The following is a 25,781-nucleotide window of genomic DNA, read 5'->3' on the forward strand; positions in this document are numbered from 1 at the left end:
AGCCTGCACCGCCATTCAATATGATCATGGCTGATCATCCAACTCAGTATCCTGTACCTGCCTTCTCTCCATACCCCCTGATCCCTTTAGCCACAGGGCCACATCTAACTCCCTCTTAAATATAGCCAATGAACTGGCCTCAACTACCTTCTGCGGGAGAGAATTCCAGAGATTCACCACTCTCTGTGTGAAAAAAGTTTTCCTCATCTCGGTCCTAAAAGATTTCCCCCTTATCCTTAAACTGTGACCCCTTGTTCTGGACTTCCCCCAACATCGGGAACAATCTTCCTGCATCTAGTCTGTCCAACCCCTTAAGAATTTTGTAAGTTTCTATAAGATCCCCCCTTAATCTTCTAAATTCTAGCGAGTACAAACCGAGTCTATCCAGTCTTTCTTCATATGAAAGTCCTGACATCCCAGGAATCAGTCTGGTGAACCTTCTCTATGGCAAGAATGTCTTTCCTCAGATTTGGAGACCAAAACTGTACGCAATACTCCAGGTGTGGTCTCACCAAGACCCTGTACAACTGCAGTAGAACCTCCCTGCTCCTATACTCAAATCCTTTTGCTATGAATGCTAACATACCATTCACCTTCTTCACTGCCCGCTGCACCTGCATGCCTACTTTTAATGACTGGTGTACCATGACACCCAGGTCTCGTTGCATCTCCCCTTTTCCTAATCGGCCACCATTCAGATAATAATCTACTTTCCTGTTTTTGCCACCAAAGTGGATAACCTCACATTTATCCACATTATACTGCATCTGCCATGCATTTTCCCACTCATCCAGCCTATCCAAGTCACCTTGCAGCCTCCTAGCATCCTCCTCACAGCTAACACTGCCCCCCAGCTTCGTGTCATCCGCAAACTTGGAGATGTTGCATTCAATTCCCTCGTCCAAATCATTAATATATATCGTAAATAGCTGGGGTCCCAGAACTGAGCCTTGCGGTACCCCACTAGTCACTGCCTGCCATTCTGAAAAGGACCCATTTACTCCTACTCTTTGCTTCCTGTCTGCCAGCCAGTTCTCTATCCACATCAATACTGAACCCCCAATACCGTGTGCTTTAAGTTTGTATACTAATCTCTTATGTGGGACCTTGTCGAAAGCCTTCTGAAAGTCCAGATATAACATATCCACTGGTTCTCCCTTATCCACTCTACTAGTTACATCCTCGAAAAATTCTATAAGATTCGTCAGACATGATTTACCCTTCATAAATCCATGCTGACTTTGTCCAATGATTTCACCACTTTCCAAATGTGCTGCTATCCCATCTTTAATAACTGATTTTAGCAGTTTCCCCACTACCGACATTAGACTAACTGGTCTGTAATTCCCCGTTTTCTCTCTCCCTTCCTTTTTAAAAAGTGGTGTTACATTAGCTACCCTCCAATCCTCAGGAACTACTCCAGAATCTAGAGTTTTGAAAAATTATCATTAATGCATCCACTATTTCTGGGGCTACTTCCTTAAGTACTCTGGGATGCAGCCTATCTGGCCCTGGGGATTTATCGGCCTTTAATCCATTCAATTTACCTAACACCACTTCCCGGCTAACCTGGATTTCACTCAGATCCTCCATCTCATTTGACCCCCGGTCCCCTGCTATTTCCGGCAGATTATTTATGTCTTCCTTAGTGAAGACAAAACCAAAGTAGTTATTCAATTGGTCTGCCATGTCCTTGTTCCCCATGATCAATTCACCCGTTTCCATCAATACGATCATAGCTGATCATCCAAAATCAGTACCCCATTATGGCTTTTTCCCCCTATCCCTTGATTCTCTTAGCCCCGAGCTAAATCTAACTCTCTCTTGAAAACTAGATGATATGTTGCAGTTAGGGTTGTGTGGCAGTTGATGAAAATCATTAGAATTCATGGCAATCAAATATGTGAGCAATGAAGAGGAACATAGTGGCTGTTGGGGATACTGTTAGAGGACTGGACAATATTCTCTGCATTCACAATTGTGAATCCTAAGGGCTGAGTTGTTATGTCCAGTGTTCAATTAAAGGTGAAATAAACAGTGTGCATACAAACATAAGATTGCACCTTGGTAATTATAATGAGACATCATTCTTAATGGACTTGACAAGGTAGATGCAAGGCTAATACTTCCCCAAGTGTCTAGAACAAGGGGGAATTGTCTCGGAATAAACAGTCCTCCAGTGAGGACCGTGATAAGAAGTTACATCTCCAGCTAAAGGCTGGTGGCTCCCTGGAATTAAGTACCCAACAGGATGAGAGGCTACTTTGCTGCATGCGTTTAAGACTAAGTTTGACAGATATTTTTGAGTGAATTATGGAATATGCTAGTGCTGGAAAGCCCGTGCTAAGGTACAATTTCAACCATAATCTTAATGCACAACAGAAAAGGCTTGAGGTGCTAAATAGTATATTCATGCTTCTATTTCTTATGTTGTTATAATTGTATCCAGGTTAAAACTCTGATCTCTAATGTTCATATAAATACATTTGGTACTTACATCATTACTTGCATTCTTTAGCTGGTTGAGCAAATATTCTATAATGTCCCCACCATGATTTGCATGGATCAGACCAAGGGCATACAGGCCTCCCCCTTCCTGATAAGCTGAGCCGGGTGAGGAGTCCTTAGGCAAGTATGTGGCCATTAACTGCAACGCTTCCTTTTCATGTCCCTTGGAAAGAAACAGAAATTGTAATTCCAATTCATATGACCTCAATTTCTTTAATAACTTTTTTTTTCATATTTACTATTATTTTGAGACTAGGCCGTTTTATGCTAGAATTGCTATACATTGTTAAAATGGACTCCACAATCAATCTGTAGCTAATAAGTAATTTTGATTAGGCAATGTTAATCCTTTTCAAAGTATATTTTTGATACCCCTGCCAAAGTTCACATACCAATGTCTCTACCGCACAGTAGCAAGTTTATCCATTGAATCATATATCAACATTGGTTTTGTACGTGGGAGGTCGTGTGTCTCACAAATCTGATTGTGTTTTTTGAAGAAGTGACCAAAAAGGTAAATGAGAACAGAGCTGTAGATGTGGTATACATGGATTTCAGTCAGGCATTCGACAAGGCTGGTCTGGAAGGATAGATCGCATGGGATCCAAGGAGAGATAGCTGAATAAAATAGCAAACTGGCTTCATGGATGGAAGCAGAGGGTGATGGCGGAAGGTTGCTTCTTGGACTGAAGGCCTGTGACTAGTGGTGTGCCCCAGGGTTTGTTGCTGGGCCCTTTACTGCTTGTCATCTACATTATTTTAATGATTTGGATGAGAACATACAGGGCATGTTTAGCAAGTTTGCTGATGATAGAAAAGTGGGTGATTTTGCAGATAGTGAAGATGGTTGTGAAAGATTGCAGCAGGATCTTGATCGATTGGACAGGTGGGCTGAGGTATGGTTGATGGAATTTAATACAGAGAAGTGGGAAGTGTTGCATTTGGGACATCTAACAAGAGCAGGATCTATACAGTAAATTGTAGGCCTCTGGGGAGTGTTGTAAAGCAGAGGGATCTAGGAGTGCAGGTGCATGGTTCCTTGAAGGTCGAACCGTAGGTTGATAAGCTGGTCAAAAAGGCTTTTGCACATTGGCCTTCATTAGTCAGTATTGAGTATAGGAGTTGGGAGGTCATGTTGCAGTTGTATGAGACGTTGGTGAGACCGCATTTAGAGGATTACGTTCAGTTCTGGGCACCATGTTATAGGAAAGATATTGTCAAGCTTGAAAGGGTTCAGAGAAGATTTACGAGGATGTTGCCAGGACTAAAGGGTGTGAGGTTGAGTCGGCTGGGTCTCTATTCCTTGGAGTGCAGGAGGATGAGGAGTGATCTTATAGAGGTGTATAAAATCATGAGAGGAACAGATCGGGTCGATGCACAGAATCTCTTGCCCAGAGTAAGGGAATTGAGGACCAGATGACATAGGTTCAAGGTGAAGGGAAAAAGATTTAATAGGAATCTGGGGGGTAACTTTTTCACACAAGCTGCCAGAGGAGGTAGTTGAGGTTGGGACTATCCCAATGTTTAAGAAACAGTTGGACAGGCACATGGATAGAACAGGTTCTATGGAGGGATATGGACCAAGCGCAGGCAGGTGGGACTAGTGTAGATGTGACATGTTGACCGGTGTAGGCAAGTTGGGCCAAAGGGCCTGTTTCCACACCGTATCACTTTGTGACTCTATAACAAGACCAATTGTCTTCAGGAGACAGGCGGCACAGGGTAGAGTTGCTGTCTTAGTGCCAGAGACCCGGGTTAGATCCTGACTATGGGTTCGCTCTGTATGGAGTTTGTACATTCTCCCTGTGACTGTATGGATTTTCACGGGTGCTACGGTTTCCTCCCACATTCCAAAGAAGTACAGATTTGTTGATTAATTGGTTTTGGTGAAATTGTAAATTGTCCCTCGTGTAGGACCAGTGTTAGTGTATGGGGTAATTGATGGTCGGCATGGACACAGTGGGCCGAAAGGCCTGTTTTCGTGCTATATCTCTAAAATCTAAAGATGGGAATTAGAAGCAAACAGAATAAAAATGATGGCACAGAAACTGAAATCTGGAACAGTACTTAAATATTGCATATACACTATTTACATTGTTTTTTTTTAGTTTAGTTTAGAGATACAGTGCTGAAAAAGGCCCTTTGGCTCAGCAAGTCCGTGCTGACAAGCAATCCACGTACACTACACTATCCTACACACTAAAGACAATTTACAATTTTTACCAAAGTCAAATTACCTACAAACAATTACGTCTTTTGAGTGTGGGAAGAAAATGGAGCACCCGGAGAAAACAAACACGGTCACGGGCAGTCGGTACAAACTTTGTACAGGCAGCACCCGTAGTCAAGGTCGAACCACTGAGCCACCGTGTTTTTCTTCATTTTGTTTAATTTAACTGTCACATTGCATTGCTATACACTGGAATAAATTGCTCATTCTGCAAAATGACTACATAGAAAATAAAAAAATGGTAGGTACATCTATCTCCTGCTGTGAATTTTTGACAGTAACATTAACAGGTTTCATATCTTATTACTTTGTAAAGACTGATTACTTCACAGTGCCTGCTTTATGACATTATTTGTTTAACTTTCCTGCAATATATACTTTCAGAGGAATTGGACTTGCTCTCTTCAGCCCCAAATTAAAATGAAACGTTTGTTTGCAAAATCTATTTATATTTAACCTAATTCGAGAAATAATTTGGCCAGAACTAGAAAAACTCAGAGTTAAAAGAGCAGTTTTGTGAAAGCCTACAAATGGTATATAGTGAATCTTCTGCTAATAGAGAAAAGGGAAAGAAATATTACAAACTGAATGAAAATGAAAACCTAAATACAATCACAAATGCTGGAGTAACTCAGTGGATCGGGCAGCATCTTGGGAGAAAATGGATAGGTGACTTTACAGGTCGGGACCCTTCTTCAGAATGATTGCAGGGGGAAGCGGGGAAAAAAATCTGGAAGAGGGAAAAGGGGGGCTGGACAAATCAAAGGCAGGTGACCCCTGGACAAAGGCTAAAGATGGAAGCTCAGAAGAAAAGCAGTTAGGAACTGTGAAGCTAGTTGGACCTTTGTTGGAAGGGAGGGAGTGGGGTGAGAGAAACTGGTGCAAGGACAGCCAGGGTTCAGGGGAAGGGAGTGAGGGTTGCTAACTATTTTAACTTCCCTTCCAGTCTCATACTGAGCTTTCTGTCCTGGGCCACCTCCATTGCCAGAGGGAGGCCACATGCAAACTGGAGGAACAGCACGTCATATTTCGTTTGGGTTGCTTACAGCCCAACAATATGAACACTGAATTCTCCAATTTTACATAACTAACTTCCAACTGTCAGCCCTTTTTTTAAGTAACCTCTGCAAAGACCTCCCCTTTCTCCCCCCGCATAACCCTTGGTGACCTTGCTCGGGTTTTATTTCTCTTCCCACCCCCCCCACCACTCTCTTCCGCCAAAACTCTGTCAACTAGTTCCACAGTTCGCAACTATGGGGTTTAATTTGGGCTCCCACCTGCTTCTATTTCAAGCCTTTGTCCAACAAACTGCCTATCGGGGACCTGCCTTGCCCGAGGTCATCTGTTGCTGGCCATCATTTGTCTGGCTCGCTCTTCTACCTTTCAGTTTTTATCCCACTCCTCACTGCAATCAGTCTATAGATGGGTCCCGACGCGAAACGTTAGCTATCCATTTTCTCCAGAGATGCTGGACCTGCTGATTTACTCCAGCATTGTGTGTCCACCTTTGGTATAAAGCCGCACCTGCAGTTGCTTTTTATTACATGAAAAGCGAAATTTCTGACTGATTCAGAAAAAAAGCAAGCTGCTCCTTCAGAATACGAGTCATTACCTTATGGATGACTCCAAGACTGGCTGTTGCTGTAAATTTTGCCCAGTTGGTGGCTCTTGCTAACCATTCAAGATTTTCTCTAGAAAAACAAAATTCAATGGTCAACCTGATCCATAAGCAACATTTTCCTATCATCATTAATTCTGAGCAGATAAGAGATGCAAAGATTGACTACAGTATCTAGATTACCATATGCAAGATGAGACAATTCTATAAACTATGGTTCACAACTCTCAATTTCAGCCTGTATAGTTTAACTAACCAATAGTTAAATGCAACTAGAGAATACACTACATGCGAAGTTACACCATATTGAAGCAGAATTAAACAAGCTTATTTGCATGTCATATTTCCTACGACAACGTACAGTGCCCTCCATAATGTTTGGGACAAAGGCCCATCATTTATTTATTTGCCTCTGTACTCCACAATTTGAGAATTGTAAAAGAAAAAAAAGAAAAAATCACATGTGGTTAAAGTGCACATTGTCAGGTATTTATAAACCACATTTTGGTTTCACCATGTAGAAATTACAGCAGTGTTTATACATAGTCCCCCCATTTCAGGGCACCATAATGTTTGTGACACAGCAATGTCATGTAAATGAAAATAGTCATGTTTAGTATTTTGTTGCATATCCTTTGCGTGCAATGACTGCTAGAAGTCTGCGATTCATGGACATCACCAGTTGCTGGGTGTCTTCTTTGGCGATGCTCTGCCAAGCCTGTATTGCAGCCATCTTTAGCTTATGCTTATTTTGGCAGCTAGTCCCCTTCAGTTTTCTCTTCAGCATATAAAAAAAAGCCATGCTCAATTGGGTTCAGATCGGGTGATTAACTTGGCCACTCAAGAATTTACCATTTTTTTGTTTTGGAAAAACTCCTTTGTTGCTTTAGCAGTATGTTTGGGATCATTGTCTTGAGCAGACTGGATGTGTCAATACACTTCAGAATTCATTATGCTTCTGCCATCAGCAGTTCTATCATCAATGAAGATAAGTGAGCCAGTTCCTTCAGCAGCAATACATGCCCAGACCATAACACCCCCACCACTGTGTTTCACACATGAGGTGATATGCTTTGGATCTTGGGAAGTTCCTTCTCTTCTCCATACTTTGCTCTTGCCATCACTATATTAGTTAATCTTCATCTCATCTGTCCACAAGACCTTTTTACAGAACTGTGGTTGCTCTTTTAAGTACTTCTTGGCAAACTGTAACATGGCCATCATATTTTTCTGGCTAACCAGTGGTTTGCACCTTGCCTCTGTATTTCTGTTCATGAAGTCTTCTGCGAACAGTGGTCATTGACAAATCCACACCTGACTCCTGAATATTTCTGATCCGTTGGGACAGGTGTTTGGGGATTTTTCTTTATTATCGGGAGAATTATTTTGTCATCAGCTGTGGAGGTCTTCCTTGGCCTGCCAGACCCTTTGCAATTAGTAAACTCACCAGTGCTCTCTTTCTTCTTAATGATGTTCCAGTTGATTTTTGGTGAACCTAAGGTTTGGCTGATGTCTTTAACAGTTTTATTCTTGTTTCTCAGTCTCATAATGGCTTCTTTGACTTTCATTGGCACAACTTTGGTCCTCATGTTGATAAACAGCAATAAGTTTGCAAAGGTGATGGAAAGGCTGGAGGAAAGACTAGGTGCTGAGAGCTCTCTTATACCTGCATTAAGGAGGCAACTAAACACACCTGAGCAATTACAAACACAAGTGAAGCCAGGTGTCCCAAACATTATGGTGTCCGGAAATAGGGGGACTATGTATAAACACAGCTGTAATTTCTAAATGTGTAAAAATGGCCTTCATTAAAATCTGACAATGTGCACTTTAACCACATGTGATTTTTTTAAAATTACAAATCTCAAATTGTGGCATACAGAAGCAAATAAATAAATGATGGGTCTTTGTCCCAAACATTATGGAGGGCACTGTAGGCGTGAAGACCCACATGAAGGACAAAAATTCAGCAGTTTTCATTCGGCCAGCTTTCTCACAGCCTGGAATTGATGTTTCTCTACCCCACAGAACATTAAGTATTTTGCACCAATATTGGCCCAGATCTGGCCAACAACGTGCAAAGGAAAAAAATTTGTAAAAAAAGACATTAGCGCAAAATACAATTAGAAAAACAACAAGTTAATGGTAGTGCAAGAGGTGGTTTGTGGTACCCTTCCACCTCTAGATGCAAGTGCACGGGTCGAACCATTGTGCGACTGGAGTTCATTATTCGTGGGCACAGATTTCTCAAAAACACGAGTTGCAATTTCAATAAAACTCATTTGAAGAGCTCGGACAGGCTTCAAGATTATTCGATTCACTGTACTTGCCATTGCTTCCCTTCCATACTTTACTCGATAGAATGGGACCATACACATTATCAAAGTGTAATGGAATTAGGGCTAACAAGCAAGAAATTTGTCTAACTCGAACAAGGAAAGCTGGTCTTAGAAGATACGAAAATTAGTTTTGAAATACTTAGCTTTGATGTATTTTTGCCCAATATCACTTGGACAAAATGAACTGCATTTCTCTTAAAGTATTTTAGATTACGAATCTGGCCTTCTGCACAAACGTTTGCCACAGGCCACAATTTATCTGAACTCAAAAGACGGATATTTAGGCTGAATGTGCCCACCACATCACAGTATATGTTTCTCCATTGACAATCAATGGGCTCACTGGACTCAAGATGGTAGATTTCCTCAGCATGGCTGGCAAACTGCACATTTACCCGTCTCAGTTGGACCTCTCATGGCAACACATGCCAATTGCCAATCAACTCGGTAGAAGTTCTGGCCCCTTCTTTCCACCCACTTAAGATGAAAGGAAATTAGTTTCCATTCATGAACTAATGAAAAGGTTCATACCTTAATCAAGAAAGGCTCAAATATGTTGCCATTATTTTTATAAAACAAAAACAAAAAATTGTTTAATCTTACAACTTTACAATTAAAAGCAAACTTTACCTGAGAAACTGGTCGCTTGTTGTTCCACAATGCATAAAGGAATTAGCAATCACAGTTGCTGTATGACAAACTGAGTTTCTGACCGCATCCTGGCAAATAGAGACATTTTGTTCAGTAACATTACAAGTGATTTTTTTCAAATTCTAATGCTAAATTTAGATATCATTACCTTTGTGTTTTTCAATATCATAAGATCTGTGTTGTTATTTAGTATTAAAAACTGTAAATGTAACTCAATAGACATTTCACCACTTAATATTGTTATCATTTTTGTGTTCTGATCATGCAGGCCCTTCGATTCTGAAGTCTGAAAAACAAAACACAAATATGAGAGCCTTTTAAAGCAACACGCATTCATCTGAATTATATACTCACATTTCATATGGATTATAAAGCAAATCAAAGAACTCATAATTTATCCCACAGGAAGACTCATTCTAGAATTAGAAAGTAATGTAATTCCCAAGTTTATATTCACATTAGATCTCCAATCTCTCCAACTGCCACTAGGGGCGTCGCATTGATGGCAACCTCTGCCTACAGTCTGTTTGTTTTGCTATCTTTTTTATTTTTAGTCTGAATGTAATTTACTGTAAAAAGCAAAAAGTGATCAAAAGAACCACAAGCATTTCTCTTCACAAATAAAGTCTATGATTCTGAGTTAATGCCCCTGTCCCACTTAGGAAACCTGAACGGAAACCTCTGGAGACTTTGCGCCCCCCACCCAAGGTTTCCGTGCGGTTCCCGGAGGTTTTTGTCAGTCTCCCTACCTGCTTCCACTACCTGCAACCTCCGGCAACCTCCGGGAACCGCACGGAAACCTTGGGTGGGGTGTAAAGTCTCCAGAGGTTTCCGTTCAGGTTTCCTAAGTGGGACAGGGGCATTACTTCTGAACATCACCCAACAGCAGTAACCATTGTAAGAGTTCTCATATTTATTGGCGAAACCTTACAGTTCCCAAAATAGATATAATGAAAGAATGAGCATGGGAAGGGGGAAGGGGCTGAGGAGAAATGGATTGAAGTGGGAGCAGTGCAAGAAACATAAGAAAATACTGCTTATCCTCTCACCAATTCTGTGCTTTTGATGGAAACTATTGGTGAACTGGCCAACTTTTCTTCTGTCTCCATGGTTTCACTGGAGATAGAATTCAGAATATTAATGATAAAGAAATGTTAACAGTTTGGCTTATTTAATTATCATTTCTAGCTTATCCTTATATTCGCAGCTTATCATCTATGGTATTCCCAATGGACTATATTAATTTTCTATGCGTAATTAAAAGTAGAAATGTGTTATTGCTTTGGCAGAATATAATTAACATAAGTACATAGCTGATATCTTCGTGTTCCATTAATAACAAAATATATTTTTAATAAGTTTCCTAAAATAGGAGCAATTTGGGAAAATCTGCAAGTATATTTGTAAAATCAATGTAAGTTCAGAAGGGATGGTCAAGGTATCAGCATCTCTATAATATTGTAGAATAAATCACTGCATATTCATCAACAATAACTCTTGCCAGAAAAAAATGTTATGCTTTTACCTTTCCTTCTCAGTGGCTGTTGGTACAGTACCAGTATTTGTAGAACCTGGTACTGCAGCAATAGGAGTGCCTACGGTCTTCAGGTTCTGGATGACACTAGACAAGAATTGTTGGCTGGCACTCTCATACAAGTCAAAACAGATTTGATAGGCCATCAGAAGGTTGTCGTCCTTCACAAGTTTTTCCAGGATATCGCTGACTGCTTGGGGATCATCCAGGAAAATGAGGCACTGCAAGGTCAACATTTCAGAAGTCAGAACAAGTCCTTCTGCAACTGTACAAAACATTTCTGCTGTGAGAGAGGACAATTGCATCATCTGTTGGCATGTGAAGCAATCTTGAAGTTATCTTTATATCAAAACTTGTCTCTCCGTCATTTTTCTTTGGAAATTTTGGAATACTCTTTTTCATTGATTTATCTCCTTGCCTCCGACTTCTAAACCTTCCTGCCCAGCACAGCTGGACCAAATAGATTCCTGTGCATTACACTAGGGAAGACTAAGATGGAGGACATTTTTAATTCCCTTTAATAGATACGCAGATAACACAGTCTGAAGAACGGGCTCGACTAAAAACGTCACCCATTCTTTCTCTACAGAGATGCTGCCTGTCGCGCTGAGTTACTCCAGTATTTTGTGTCTACACTGATAACACAGTTAGACTGAAAAAGATGTCGGCAAGCAAGACTAATATAATGGGACAAATGAGAGAATGGGTACAAGTATCATTCTCTTGACTGGCATGTACTCACTGCCCAAAACAACTATGAACAGGAACAAGCACTCTGGTGTCAGGACAACAGCCTCCTCTTGAATGTCAAAAAATCTAAGGGGCTGATCGTGGACTTTAGGAGGTCACAACATCCGAGGACGTACACTCCATTGAAGATAAATGGGGATACTGTGGATAGGGTGAGCTGCTTTAAATACCTGGGAGTCCACATCTCAGAGGATCTGACATGGACATCACACGCTGCCCGCACTGGTGAGTAAGGCAAGGCAGCGCCTTTACCACCTCAGACAATTGAGGAAATTCATAGTGTCTCGGAGTCTCTGAGTGCTCCAGTGCTTCTACTCAGCGGCTGTGGAAAGCATCTTGTCCGGAAACACAATTTGGTTTGGGAACTGCTCTGCCCAGGACAAGAAGGCTCTGTGGAGAATAGTGCGTTCGGCCGAACGCACTATGGGAACTGCACTCACCCCCCCTGCAGGAACTATACATCAGAAGGTGCAAATCCAGAGCCAACAAGATCATGGGGGACCCCTTCCACCCCAGCAACAGACTGTCCCAGCTGCTACGGTCAGGCAAACGCCTCCGTTGCCATGCTGTGAAAATGGAGAGGATGAGGAGTTTCTTCCCAGAGGCCATTAGGACTGTAAACTCCTATCTCACCATGGCCTAACTAAAGGGTCTGTCCCACTTGCGTGTCCTTGGCACGCAAACTACGCAACCCCGTGGTCACGTTGAGCCGCGACAGTCACGCGCGATTTCATGCGTATGCACAGCCATCTGGAGCGCATGACGTAATTTGAAGGTGAACACAAAGCTGGAGTAACTCAGCAGGACCGGCAGCATCGCTGGAGAGAAGCAATGTGTGATGTTTCATGTTGAGACTCTTCTTCAGTCTGAAAAGAAGGGTCTTGACCCGAAACGTCACCATTTGCTTCTCTCCAAAGATGCTGCCGGTCCCGCTGAGTTACTCCAGTATTTTGTGTCCATCTTCAATTTTCTTGGCCCCGCTCTGGGAGTAGAAGTGGGGGCGGATCCGGATCACAACGGCCCCAGGCCTAGTTCGGCGATCGTTTGCCAGCTTCTGCTGCTGTTGGAGGTGAGACGTTGCGTCGCGACAGGGTCTTGGGCCTGTCCCACTTTGGCCGTTAGTTACGCGACAGGCCGTTGACGCGCGAAGATTTCGTTCACTACAAAAATTTCGGAGCCCCGTGCGATGTCGCGCACAACTACATACCCCTCCGCGCTTCTCAGTGGCCATACGATGCCCGTGCGCCTCAACGCGACCACGAGGTCGCGTAATTTGCGTGCCAAGGACATGCAAGTGGGACAGGCCCTTTACTGTACTAATTTACTGTTGTGTGGTGTCTTTTTAAAATTGCTGTTTTTTTCCTCCCACGTATATGTAATGTGTGAATATGTGATTCTCTTCCGTTCTGTTTTATAGTTTTTTTGCACAATCCGCGAGCATTGCCACTTTTCATTTCACTGCACATCTCGTATGCGTATGTGACGAATAAACTTGACTTGACGAGGTTACATAGTACAACTGATATATTTTTAAGCATTTGGTGATGTATGAATTGCATAATTGAAAAAAACCAAGATGAACAAAATTTGAAATAAAAAACAAAATGCTCAACATGTAACATGGCAGGTTACACAAAAAAGCTGGAGAAACTCAGCGGGTGCAGCAGCATCTATGGAGCGAAGGAAATAGGCAACGTTTCGGGCCGAAACCCTTCTTCAGACTGATCGGGGGCGGGGGTGGGCGGGGACAAGAAAGGGAAAAGGAGGAGGAGCCCGAAGGCTGGGGGATGGGAGGAGACAGCAGGGGGGCTGAGGAAGGGGAGGAGACAGCAAGGACTAACAAAATTGGGAGAATTCGATGTTTATGCCCCCGGGATGCAGACTCCCCAAACGGAATATGAGGTGCTGTTCCTCCAATTTCCGGCATGGAGAGCGAAAACAAGTTTGCGTTTCAGCTCAAAACATTAATGGTTTCTCTTTCCACAGAAACAACTTGATCTTCATGGTATTTCCAGCATTTTCTGTTTTTTTTCATGAATTTGAATAGTTGACCAATTCTAAATGCTCCCATAAAAAGCACCACTCAAAATGTTTTAACTGAAAATGCAATGTATGGTCAGAACATGAAAATGGTCTTACCTGACACACATTAATGAAGTCTGGCTTTTCCAGATTCATATAGAGCTTGACCAGAACACGAAGGACTTCATTTCTGAATTGCTTATTCTGCATCAGTGACATGCACACTTTTACACTATATGCAAGCATCGCAGAGATGTCACTCTGTGAAAGAAAACAAGTTAAATATGGCACCATTCAACTAATGTTGCTTCCTTGGCATGACATAACAAAGGAAACTTGTATGGCTAAAAAAATGTTAATTAATGTCAATGATGCAAAATATCTTCATTTCACCATAGAACATGGAACAGTACAGCCCAGGAACAGGCCCTTCAGCCCATCATTTCAGCATTGACCATGATAACAATCCAAATTGACCCCATCTGCCTGATGGTGTCTACCCCAGGTTACTGAGATATGGGGAGATTGCAGTAGAGCTTTCTATCCTTTCTAGCCACGTGAGGTCCTGGAGGACTAGATTGTAGCTAATGCTGTTCCTTGGTTTATGAAGGGAAGTGGAGATAATCTAGGAATTCATATGCCTGTGAGCCCGACAACAGCGATTAGAAAGCTGTGGGAGTGGATTCTTCGGGAATAGATTTACTCATATTTTGTTGAGAATGGGATAATTAAGGATGGTCAGCATGACTTTGTCTGCAACAGATCATGTCTCACTAACAATTGAGTTTTTTCTTGAGATAAATAAGGTGAAGGGTTGTCTGCATGGTTTTTAGTGAGGCATTTGGTGAAGTCCCTCATGGTGGGAAGATTGAGACGATTAAGATACATGGGAATCTAAGGTGACTTGGTTGTTTGGATTCCAAACTGACTTACTGGTATTCTGGCTGGAGAATTGTGATCAGTGGTATTCTAGAGATATCTGTGCTGGGGCCTCTGCTGTTTGTGATATACATATAAATGACGTACACAAATGTAGATTTATACAAAGAAAGTACAGGTAAGACAAAGCCTGGCGAGTGATGGGTGGATACAGGCGAGACAGACAGCAAGTTGGACAAGGCCAGTGATGAAAAGATAAAAAGATTGAAATAGAATAGAAGAGTTGTGAATTGTGAAGCCAGAAGTAGGTGATAGGAGAGGAGAAGGGGAGAAATGGGTGCAAGTCAAGATGGGCCACAAAGAGAAGAGAAGGAAAGGAAAAAAACGTGCTGGGGGTTGTAGGTTAATTATCTAAAATTGGAGAAGGCAATGTCCATACCATTAGATGGTAAGCTACCCTAGCGGAATAAGAGGTGCCGTTTTTTCAGTTTGCCTGGGGCCTCACTCTGGCAAAGGAGGATGCCCAGGACAGAAAGGTCAGTTTGGGAATGGGAATGGGAATGATTAGCATCCAGAAGATCCAGTAAGCGTTTGCGGGCTTAGCACAAGCGTTCGGTGAAATGGTTGCCGAGTATACGTTTGGTCTCGCTGTGTGAATGCAGATGGCATGGACTTAGTGGACCGAAGGGTCTGTTTCCATGCTGTGTCACAAAACTAAACTCCACCTGCTGTTCCTCCACCCATATTTCCAACTTGCTACACCCTGCCAAATCCCTCAACAACCTTACTCGTATCCCACAACTCTGCCAATGTTTGTGCCATTTGCAAACTCAGTAATCAGCACACCTACATTCTCATCCAAATTAACTAAAAAGTGTCACAAACTTCAGTGACACTATTTTGAAATTCCACATTAAAGGTTTACTCAAAATGCAGTTATTAATTCAATAAAGGAAATGAAGTAGCAAAGAGACAGAAAACTGCAGCACTTCATCAACACTAACGTTGCGTTACTTACGGATTCGAGAATTACTTTCTCAAAGACATCAAGCCTCCTGGTCTCCAAAGCAATGCCAATTGCCTGCTTGTATTTGTGGTCATCAAAGCATCGTTGGAACATCTTATTCACAATACCTTCTAATCGAGGGTCAATAGGTTTCTCCTCAACATCAGGTAGTTCTCTATTTTCAACTCGAAGTTTTGTATAATGATCAATACATTTAGCTGCAACAAAAAATTCAAATGTTTCAACTGCAGTAATCTTGGTTGACACGAACAAAGTCACAATTTCCTTCCCTTCAAGAGCCAGAGCTTCCAATCTTTCCTTGGTAAACATATTTAAACAATTCCATAGCTATCATGCTAAAATACTGTCTTCGACCAAGTACATTTTTCTTGTCTGACAATTGTTGAAACATCAAAACATAACTGATCTGGACAAAATAAATTCATAGCAACATGGAGGGGCAGCTCGCAGAGTAGCTGCCTCACAGTTCTAGCAACTACATTCGATCCCGACCTCTGGTGCCGGTGTGCAATTTACACATTCTCGTGTGACTGTGTGAATTTCCTCCCTGGATGCTTTGGTGCCCCCCCACGGCTCAAAGATGTGCGTTGGATAGGTTAATTGACCATTTCAAATTGCCTCCAGCGTGTATGCGAGTGCTAGAATCTGGGGGATGTTGACAGATCTGACATGGTAAAATGGGAACAATGTAAGATTAGTGTAAATAGGTGCACAATGGTCAATCTCAAAATTGTCTAAATCTTTGCCCAGCCCTGCGAATGTTTTTGACGTTCCTTAATGTTTGCTTAGTATCCATTTCCGTCATACTTCTGTAGTGCATATTGGGGCGTCTTCCAGCAAAAAACAAGCATCATAAGTTCAAGTTGCTATGATGAATCGAGTTTGAATAATATTTAACTTAATCTTTAGCAGGGATGTATCCTTAGTGCATATTTTCCTGAATTTGGCATAAATTAACAAAATAAAATGTGGGCCTCATGATTGCTGTAAAAATATTATATCAGTGTGATGATTTTTCTGGTCCAAGCACAATATGCTCAAACCAAAAAATAAGAAATATATAAATTCTAAAATTACTTAGCAAAAATCTTCTAATTGCTGGACGAACGAAAATTATTTAACACAGCTGGTCTATGCCCGTGTTTAACTTTCCACACATAATCCAAAATGTAATATTGGCCTATCCCGTTCTTAATATAGTTTCATCCATCTGATAGCTAATGTCAGTGCAGCTTCGGCATTAACCATAATATCTGGTACAACTTCACATTGACGACATCAATCCATCATTTTCTGTGGTACCACCACGTTAAATAGGAAAGACTCAGGAAAAATAATTGGACACTTATTATGTACTATGGGCCAATAGCAACAGCTTAAACATAACGTGTCCAGAACCTGTAATTTGATGGCCGAGTATATCCCTCACTCTACTGTTACAAACCATGCCGGAGAACCAACCCTGGTTTCAAAGAATGGGCAGAAAGAAATGCTGGCTGCAACACATGGCACAACTACAAATGCAGTGTGACCTCAAGATGCAACAAGCCATCGTCATCATGGATCAAAGACCAAATTCCAGACACATGATGACAGTGACTGTGTTTGATCTCGGCAGCAGTTAACCAATGATAGTATCAATAGTGAGCATCACAGTAAAAAGATTTCAGTGTTTATGGTTGTGTCGTGCACAAAGGAAGATGACTGTGATTGTTGGAAGTCACTACAGAAGCTCCTCAAGGCATGTCCTTTGCCATGCCATCTACAGCAGTGTAACACTGATCTTCCTTTCATCACAAAGTTTAAAAGCTTTGAAGCGTGATGATGATTACACAATATTCAATTTCACTTACAATCCCTTAGTGAATGAAACAGCCGAACAAGAATTAGGTAACATTTAGCAAAGGGCTGCTAAAAGACTTGTATCATTCACATTACGAAAATGTCAGCCAGCGATCAACATCACTGAACCAGAGTTAAATCTATATATCCTTCGTATGCCCCTGTCCCACTTAGGAAACCTGAACGGAAACCTCTGGAGACTTTGCGCCCCACCCAAGGTTTCCATGTGGTTCCCGGAGCTTGCAGGTAGTTGCCGGAGGTCGCAGGTAGTGGAAGCAGGTAGGGACTGACTGACAAAAACCTCCAGGAACCACACGGAAACCTTGGGTGGGGCACAAAATCTCCAGAGGTTTCCGTTCAGGTTTCCTAAGTGGGACAGTGGCATAAGTTGTCATCTGGTAAAGGTGGGTTACAGAAAAACTAGACTGTAACTGAGGGGCATTTGAGAGAAAATAGGTTTTGGGGAAATCAATGGGGAATAGGATTACAGGGGTTTCTCCGAGAGTCAGCACAGACTCAAAAGGATGAATAGTCTTCAACGCTAAATTTGTTTAATTTTGTAATTTTTAAGGAAGACTGTCTTGTTTGCTCCACTTAACAATGAATAACAAAAAAATTACATATGATTGGGGATGTTAAAGAGATGGTATTCAGTTTAGTTTAGTTTATTGTCACGTGTATTGTGCAGTGAAAAGCTATTGCTGCGTGCTAACCGGTCAGCGGAAAGACAATACATGATTACAATTGAGCCATTCACAGTGTAGATACACGAAAAGGAATAACGTTTCGAAAGATAGTCCGACGATTCCTGATGAGGTAAATAGTAGTTCAGGTAAAGGAAGATTTGAGTGCTGAAACTGCACTCCTTTTTCTTGCCCCTAATGATGTGGCTTCATCCCCTCCCTTGATGCTAATTGCATAATGCTACACAACTGACATTAATTGTGCCTTATGCCCCTGTCCCACTTAGGAAACCTGAACGGAAACCTCTGGAGACTTTGTGCCCCACCCAAGATTTCCATGCGGTTATCGGAGGTTGCAGGTAGTGGAAGCAGGTAGAGAGACTGACAAAAACCTCCGGGAACCGCACGGAAACCTTAGGTGGGGCGCAAAGTCTCCAGAGGTTTCCGTTCAGGTTTCCTAAGTGGGACAGGGGCATTATTAACAACATTACCATCATCAAGCCCCACACTATCAACATTGTGAGGAGAACCACTGATTCGGAGTTCAACTGAACCAGTCACATAAATGCTGAGTTACAAGCAGATAAACAACTGGGTACTTTGAAGCATGTGACTCTCCGTCCGACACCCCAACCCCTTTGCAATCTACTGGGCAAGTCTGGATTGTGATGGAATATTCTTCATTTGCCAAGACAAGTGCAGTGCCAAAAAAACTCAAGAAGCTCAACAGGTTCTAGAAAAAAAAAACCCGTTTCATTGGCATTTACTTAACGATCCTAAGCCTTCATTACCTCTAACACCTGCAGTGTTAGTGTAGTGTGCACTATCTGCAAAATGTATTTGTCTACCGTACTCTATATGCAGTTTCCAAGCCTGCGGCAGAGAAGATTAAGGAGAAACCAAAAAAGATGTTCCAAGTTAATAAAGGGAAAAAAGCACTACGAGACAGAGATGGTGGCTCCTCAAAGACCAAAGTGGACCCGTTTAGAGCAACTGTAGATGGCAGAAGTTCTTGATGAAGATGCCTCGTCCGTTTTTACTGTGGGGAAAGACATGAAGAATAGGGAAATCAGAAATGTTAATAGGGTTGTCTGGAGGAAGCGTCTACATTGCAGTTGAGAAGGTGCTGGATGTCTTTAAATGTATGAAGGTAGATAAATCTCTAGGGCCTGATCCTGTGTATATCCAAGAACAATGTAAGAAGCTAGAGAAGAAATTGCAGGAGCACCAGCTGAGATATATGCATCTTTGTTGGCCACAGGCAAGGTCCCAGAAGATGGGAGGATGGCTAATGCCTTGACTTTAATTAAGAAAGGTTGCAAAGAAAAACCTGAGAACTAATGACCAGTAAGGCTTACATTTGTAGAAGGTAAGCTATTGGAAAAGTTACTGGAGAAATAAGAGATATACATTTGGAAAGATAGGGGTTGATTAGAAATAGTCAGGTGACTTTGTACATGGATGGTCATGCCTCACAAATTCAATTGAGCATTTTAAAGTAACCAAGAAGACAGATGAGGGCTGGCCGGTAGGCATAGTGTATATGGACTTCAGCAAAGGCTGTGAAATAGTTCCGTATGGACGTATTAGGGAACTGGTTGCAGCAGGATGATTTCATTGGTGGTCACCTATCTACCTCATTGACCTCATGACCCTCGGACTATCCTGGTTAGGACTTTGCTGGCTTTAACTTGCACTAGACATTATTCCCTTATCTTGTGTCTATGCATTGTAAATGGCTCGATTGTAATTGTGTATTGTCTTTCCGCAACTAAAGCTTTTCACTGTACCTAGGTACACGTGGCAATTAAATTCAAACCTTAGGATCATCCTGGAGAATAAGAGCTTCATAGATAGGAGGTACAGCAAGGTGATCACGCCCAAGGTCCATGGGTGACCACAAAAAGATAGTGTAGGCAGAGTGCAGGTAATCCATGTGGCTATTTAGCTTCAAAATGGATATACACTTTTGGATACTGTTGAAGGGGGTGACAGTCAGGGGTGAGCAGCAGTAGCAGTCGGGTCTGTGGTACTGAGCCTCGCTCTGAGAGACAATGGGGAAGGATAATGTCAGGCATAGCGATAGTGTTAGGAGACTTGTTAGTTAGAGGGGCTAACAGGAGATTCTGTGAAGTAGTAATCCAAAATGGTTGACAAGGGTAAAGCTGTAGACATTGTCTAAATGGATTTCAGCGAGGCATTTGATGAGGTTCCACATGGTAGGGTCCTCTAAAAGGTCAGATCGCATGGGATCCAGGGAGAGTTATGCGACAATAGAAAATTGGCTTTATCGAAGGAAGCAGAGGAGAAAGGTTGAGTGGTCTTTGAGTGATGGTGTGCCTCAGGGATCGCTGTTTGTGGTTTATATTAACGAGTTGGATGTAGGTGGTATCCAAGAGAGCAAAGGTGGTTATCAATTATTTCATCAGGATCTTGATCAGTTGTGCAGGTGGGCTGAAGAATGGTTAATGGAGTGTAATGCTGATAAATGCGAGGTGTTGCATTTTGGGAAATCAAACCTGAGCAAGGCCTTCACAACAAATGGCAGGGCATTGGGGAGTGTTGTAGAGCAGAGGGATCTAGGAGTGCAAGTACATCATTTCCTGAAAGTGGCATTGCAGGTAGATAGGATGGTCAAGAAGGCTTTCAGTACATTTAGCTTCATCAGTCAGGGTAATGAGCATAGAAGTTGGGAATGTTATGTTGCAGTTGCACAAGACATTGGCAAGGCTACATTTGGAGTATTGTGTTCAGTTTTGGTCACCCTGCTATAGGATGTTGGTAAGCTGGAAGAGTGCAGAGAAGATTTACAAGGATCAAAAGCAGGTTCAAGAGCTCAAAGATCCACTGCTGTGTACCTTTAATATTAAATTAATAATAATTATTGTTTAATTACTTTCATAACATAATTTGTAAAATTAATACTCCATAGATAAAAAATAAAAGACAGCTAACCTATAATGGTTTCCACGTATTCTGATTCATCATTGACATTGAAGAGGTCCCCAGCTCCAAGTGCATAGTTCAATGATTCCTCAAAGGCTCCAAGATGATAAAAAACTTTAGATGCCACCAAGGCAGCAAATTCCCGACTCCGAAATGTCTCATCTTCATATAGTTCCTCACTAAAAACAAGCACAATTTACTTATGTAGAATATTTACATTTGGTACTTTGGTGTTGTTGATACAAACATATTATGTCTTTCTCTGCATTTATTTATGAGCAATGAAACCAGCCTAGTTTTGAGTATTGAGTGCATTAAAGAAGCTTGCTATATTGCTGTGCTGTGGTTTAAAGTAAATTGTGCACAGCTGTAAAATGCTTAGTGAGTCTGCTAGTTCAGTCAGTGCTCAAGTGCACATTAATGATATCATAGGTCAAAGTAAACTTAAAATGCTTCAAAATAAAGTTCTTGCTCCCGAGATTCAGTACAGGCAAATATTAAAACAATTATCTCTTTAGTATTAAAGGTAGACACAAAATGCTGGAGTAACTCAGCAGGACAGGCAGCATCTCTGGTGAGTAGGAATGAGTGACGTTTCGGGTCGAGACCCTTCTTCAGAAGAAGTCAGAAGTCTGAGTTACTCCAGCATTTTGTGTCCACCTTCAATTTAACCCAGCATCTGCAGTTCTTTCCTACACTATCTCTTTAGTATTTGTGCACTAGTAACCTTGACAGTGGAGACAACTGACTGATTATTTCATTGATACTTGATGGATTTACTAAATGTGTGCAGGTACCCTTTTTAGAAGTGGCACAGCAAACTGGAGTACAAAGATACCATGCCATTCTAAAAGTTATAAGTTAAACCAGTAACAAATGTAAACATGCAAAAACATGGCACTGAAATCTAAAATGATTTTGAATACATAAAAACTCAACTGGGGAACTTGGGCACATTTTATTAACTTCATCTCATCTGATTACTAAAAAAAATCATGATGTTTCATGCTGGGAAAAATATTAAAAACAACACAAATCCCTTACATTTTAACCACAGATTCTGAAATTTCAGCCCAGAAGTCATTGACCACAGCGTTCAGCTTGTGCAGAGCAAACTCCTAGAACAGAGAAAAAGATATTAAGCAAGGGCACATAATACATTATGATGATTAACCAATTTAAGTAACAGTGTGAAATATATGTTCTTTATTCAGACTGGAGTGCAAAAGCTAAAGATCTGTCCAATTCTTACATTAACACCCTTACACTGTAGGATCGTGAGGCCATTAATTAGAACAATAGCCTTAACATTCATGGATAGTAAAGACTCAAAAGCCAAAAGAAATCATGACAATCCAAGCACTGCCCTAAATTAGAAAGTCATACTAATTATTTCAGCAGTGCTGTGGTTTGAGTATCAGAGAGACTTCATTCCCAAGATATTCACATTTCACATTGTAATTATTTGCAAAATCAGATGACATTTACTGTGCTAAAGTAAAAATCTATAGTAGTATTTGCAGAACACAGAACTCTTCAACTATTGTTTATCTGGAGATGGGTAAGCACTTGCCTTGAGCTGTGGCTCTTTTTCATCCAGAAGCGAAATGATTCCAGCTATAAAATACAATTAGGAAGGAACAATTTAGCACAACACATTAATGAAGTCCAGTAAATCATGAAAAATAAGTAGCCTAGTTCAACGTTATCCAGGTAGAAAATAAATCAAAGACTAATTTTGGAAATCTGAAATAAAAACAAAAATTATAGAAAATGTTCAGCAGCTCAAGCAGTATCAGTGGAAAGAGAAGGGAGAGTTAACATTTCAGGTTGAACATCTTTCATCAGAATTAGAAACAGAGAACACATTAATTTTCAGTAGAGAGGCCACGGGGGGAGGGGGGGGGGGTACAAAGGAAATATCTGTGAAATGTCATGGGGGATAAGCTGTCAGAAGGTTTATAGGTTATTGGGGGTTAATGAGGGAGAGAGAGAGCATGCATCTCAGCAAGAGTGCAAAACCATGGTAGTGCGAGAGAGAGAAAACTGGGAATTGTGTCCAGGTTCAGCGCATTAAAGATCGCCCAAGGTCCAGGAAGCGAGAATGTGCGTGACCACGAGAAAGGGTGATAGGCAAGGGGTGCATGTGACCATCTCCCTTCGAATCAGGGACACCCTTTTCGGTGTTGTCGGCAGGGGACGACATATCAAGGTTGAGCAGCAGTACCAGGCAGGACTGTGGCACCAAGCCTGGCTCTGAGGCAATGCAGGGAGAGCCACAGTCGTAGCTAACTCTATAGTTAGAGTGCAGACAGGAGATTCTATGCAGCAGTTGAGACTCCAGGGTTGTATGTTGCCTCCCTGCTGCCAGGGTCTAGAATGTCTTGGAATAGCTGCATGATATTCTCAAGGGGGAGAGGAAAACAATTATAGGGAGTTAGATAAAAGATTTTTAAAAAGCAGATCCTCTAGTGTAGTGATATCTGGGCTACTTCCAGTGCCACATGATAGTGAGGTAGTAACAAGAAGATAGGGCAGGTGAATATGTGACTGAGGAGTTGGTGCATGGGGCGCGGATTCAGATTTTTGGGCCATTTGGATTTCTTCTGGGGCAAAGGTAACCTATACAAGAGGGATGGGTTGCACCTGAACTGGAGGGGAACCAATATCTGTCAGACAGGTTCGCTAGTGCCACACGGGTGGGTTTAAACAAGATTGGCAGGGGGGTGGGATCCTATTCAGGACCAAGACAGGTGGGAGACTGGAGATCGCTATGGATTGTGATGAAAGAAAGTTCAGTGAACAGAATAGGCAAGAGAATGACAAGTATCACTGTTTGTTTGAATTGCACTTATTCTAATGCGAGAGGCCTGATGGGCAAGGCTGATGAAAACAGGACATGGATAGGTATACATGACTGGTACGATGAAGCCATTACAGAAACCTGATTAAGAGAGAGACAGGACTTGGAGCTTTATGTTCCAGGGTACAGATTATATTGGAGAGACAGAGGTGGGGGTAAAAGAGGAGGCGCTGCTTGATTAAGGAGGTTAGCATGGCAGTGGTCAGAGATGACACTACTGATGGTTTGTCCAGTGAGGCTATATGGGTGGAGCTGAGAGATAAGAAAGGGATGATCACCTTGTTGGGAGTGTACTGCAAGCACCAAATGGTCAACAGGAATTAGAAGAGCAAAAATGCCGAGATTGTAGCCAGCCACAGGACCAATAAGGTTGCCATAGTAGAGGATTTCAGCTTTCCCAAAATTGACTGAGACTGTCATGGTGCAAAAGGTTTAGATGTGGCAGATTTTGTCAAACGTGTTCAGGAAAGTTTTCTCAGGCAATAGGTAGAGGGCTCCACATGGAAGAGGGCAGTGCTTGATCTAGTCTTGGGAAATTGAGAGAGGCAAGTGGCTGAAGTTATGTGGATAAGCCTGTTGGGATCAACAACCACTCTTCTATTAGCTTTAAGATAGTTACAAATAAAGACAGGATGGGCCCGCGAGTTAAAATTCTAATTTTGGCCAAGTCCAACTTTGAAGGCATGAGACAGGAACTCATTCAAGTTGATTGGAGCATGTTATTTGCTTGGAAAGCAACGTACAGAAAGTAGGATGTCTCTAAAAGTGTGCTGACAAGAGTTCAGGATATCCATGTTCCGGTTAGTGTGAAGGTCAAGGAAGCTTGGATGACGAGAAAGGTCAAGAATAAAAAGGAGTCATGGAACAGGTATAGGTAGCTAGGATCAAGTATATCCCTGGAGAAGGTCTGAGAACTGAGGAGAAAATCAAGGGAGGAAATCAGGAGGGCAAAAAGGGGGCAGGAGATAATTCTGGCAATATTAACGATAATCCCAAGAGACATTGCTAGTGCATTAAGGGAAAAATGGTAACCAGAGGGAGAATAGGGTCCCTCAGGAATCAAAGCAGTCAACTCTGTGTGGAGCCACAAGAGATGGGCAAGGTCCACAGAGTATTTCTCCTCTGATTTTAATGTGGAGAAAGACACAAGGACCTGGGTAGCTGCGGCAGTCAATGGAAGTGTCTTGAGGGCAGTCAGTATTATGGTCAAGGGGGTGCGAAGGTCCTAACGCATATGAAGGCAGACAAATCTCACGGGCCTGGCCACATACATCAGAGGACGCTTTTGCAAGCTTGGGAAGAAATCGTACATGGGAGATCATGTCACACGTATCTGATTTGGGAGAAAACCGGAGCACCCAAAGGAAACCCACAGGGAGAATGTGCAAACACCATACAAACAGAATCAAACCTGGGTCAGTATCGAACCTAGGTCTCTGATGCTGTGAGGCAGCAGCGCTACCAGCTATGTCGCTGTGCCCTTCCTGTCAAAGCATCATAGTTACAAGCTCTGATCCAGGCTCTAAGTTAATCTGCTTTACTCACACTACTCCTTGTGTTGAGTCAGTTTCACCATATTCCTCAACCTATCCCTGACTATTCTTCCTTTGTGAATCACTGGTCATAACTTCCACCTTCCCTTCACCCCTTCCATTTGCTGACCTTCTGCTCTGGTCCCCAATCCCCTGCCAACCTTCCTGAGCAGCACTAGAAAATGTCCCTGCATTGGTTCCCCTCCAGTTTTGGTGTAACTTGCCAATCTAGTGCAGGTCACTTCTGACCAGAGGAGATCCCAAAAGTCCAAAATTCTGAATTCCTGCCTCCTGCACCGACTCCTCAGCCATGCATTTATCCATCCTATCCTCTTACCCTTACTAGCACCTCGTTTA

At 42.0% G+C, this 25,781-nt stretch overlaps 1 protein-coding gene across 1 annotated transcript in view; it reads right to left on the minus strand.

Annotated features, from left to right (window-relative positions):
- Window positions 1-25,781, minus strand: part of psmd1 (proteasome 26S subunit, non-ATPase 1) — a 91,950-nt gene that overhangs the window by 61,000 nt on the left and 5,169 nt on the right. The window contains exons 2-12 of the mRNA XM_055645426.1: window positions 22,603-22,646; window positions 22,074-22,147; window positions 21,039-21,208; window positions 15,550-15,755; window positions 13,770-13,913; window positions 10,872-11,101; window positions 10,396-10,462; window positions 9,495-9,632; window positions 9,326-9,414; window positions 6,351-6,429; window positions 2,498-2,671 (exon numbers count right to left, since the gene is read on the minus strand). Of these exons, the coding sequence (XP_055501401.1) occupies window positions 2,498-2,671; window positions 6,351-6,429; window positions 9,326-9,414; window positions 9,495-9,632; window positions 10,396-10,462; window positions 10,872-11,101; window positions 13,770-13,913; window positions 15,550-15,755; window positions 21,039-21,208; window positions 22,074-22,147; window positions 22,603-22,646 (1,415 nt within the window). The remainder of the gene's footprint in view (window positions 1-2,497; window positions 2,672-6,350; window positions 6,430-9,325; window positions 9,415-9,494; window positions 9,633-10,395; window positions 10,463-10,871; window positions 11,102-13,769; window positions 13,914-15,549; window positions 15,756-21,038; window positions 21,209-22,073; window positions 22,148-22,602; window positions 22,647-25,781) is intronic.

Source organism: Leucoraja erinacea, chromosome 14 (genome assembly GCF_028641065.1).
Source record: "Leucoraja erinacea ecotype New England chromosome 14, Leri_hhj_1, whole genome shotgun sequence".
NCBI lineage: Eukaryota > Metazoa > Chordata > Chondrichthyes > Rajiformes > Rajidae > Leucoraja > Leucoraja erinaceus.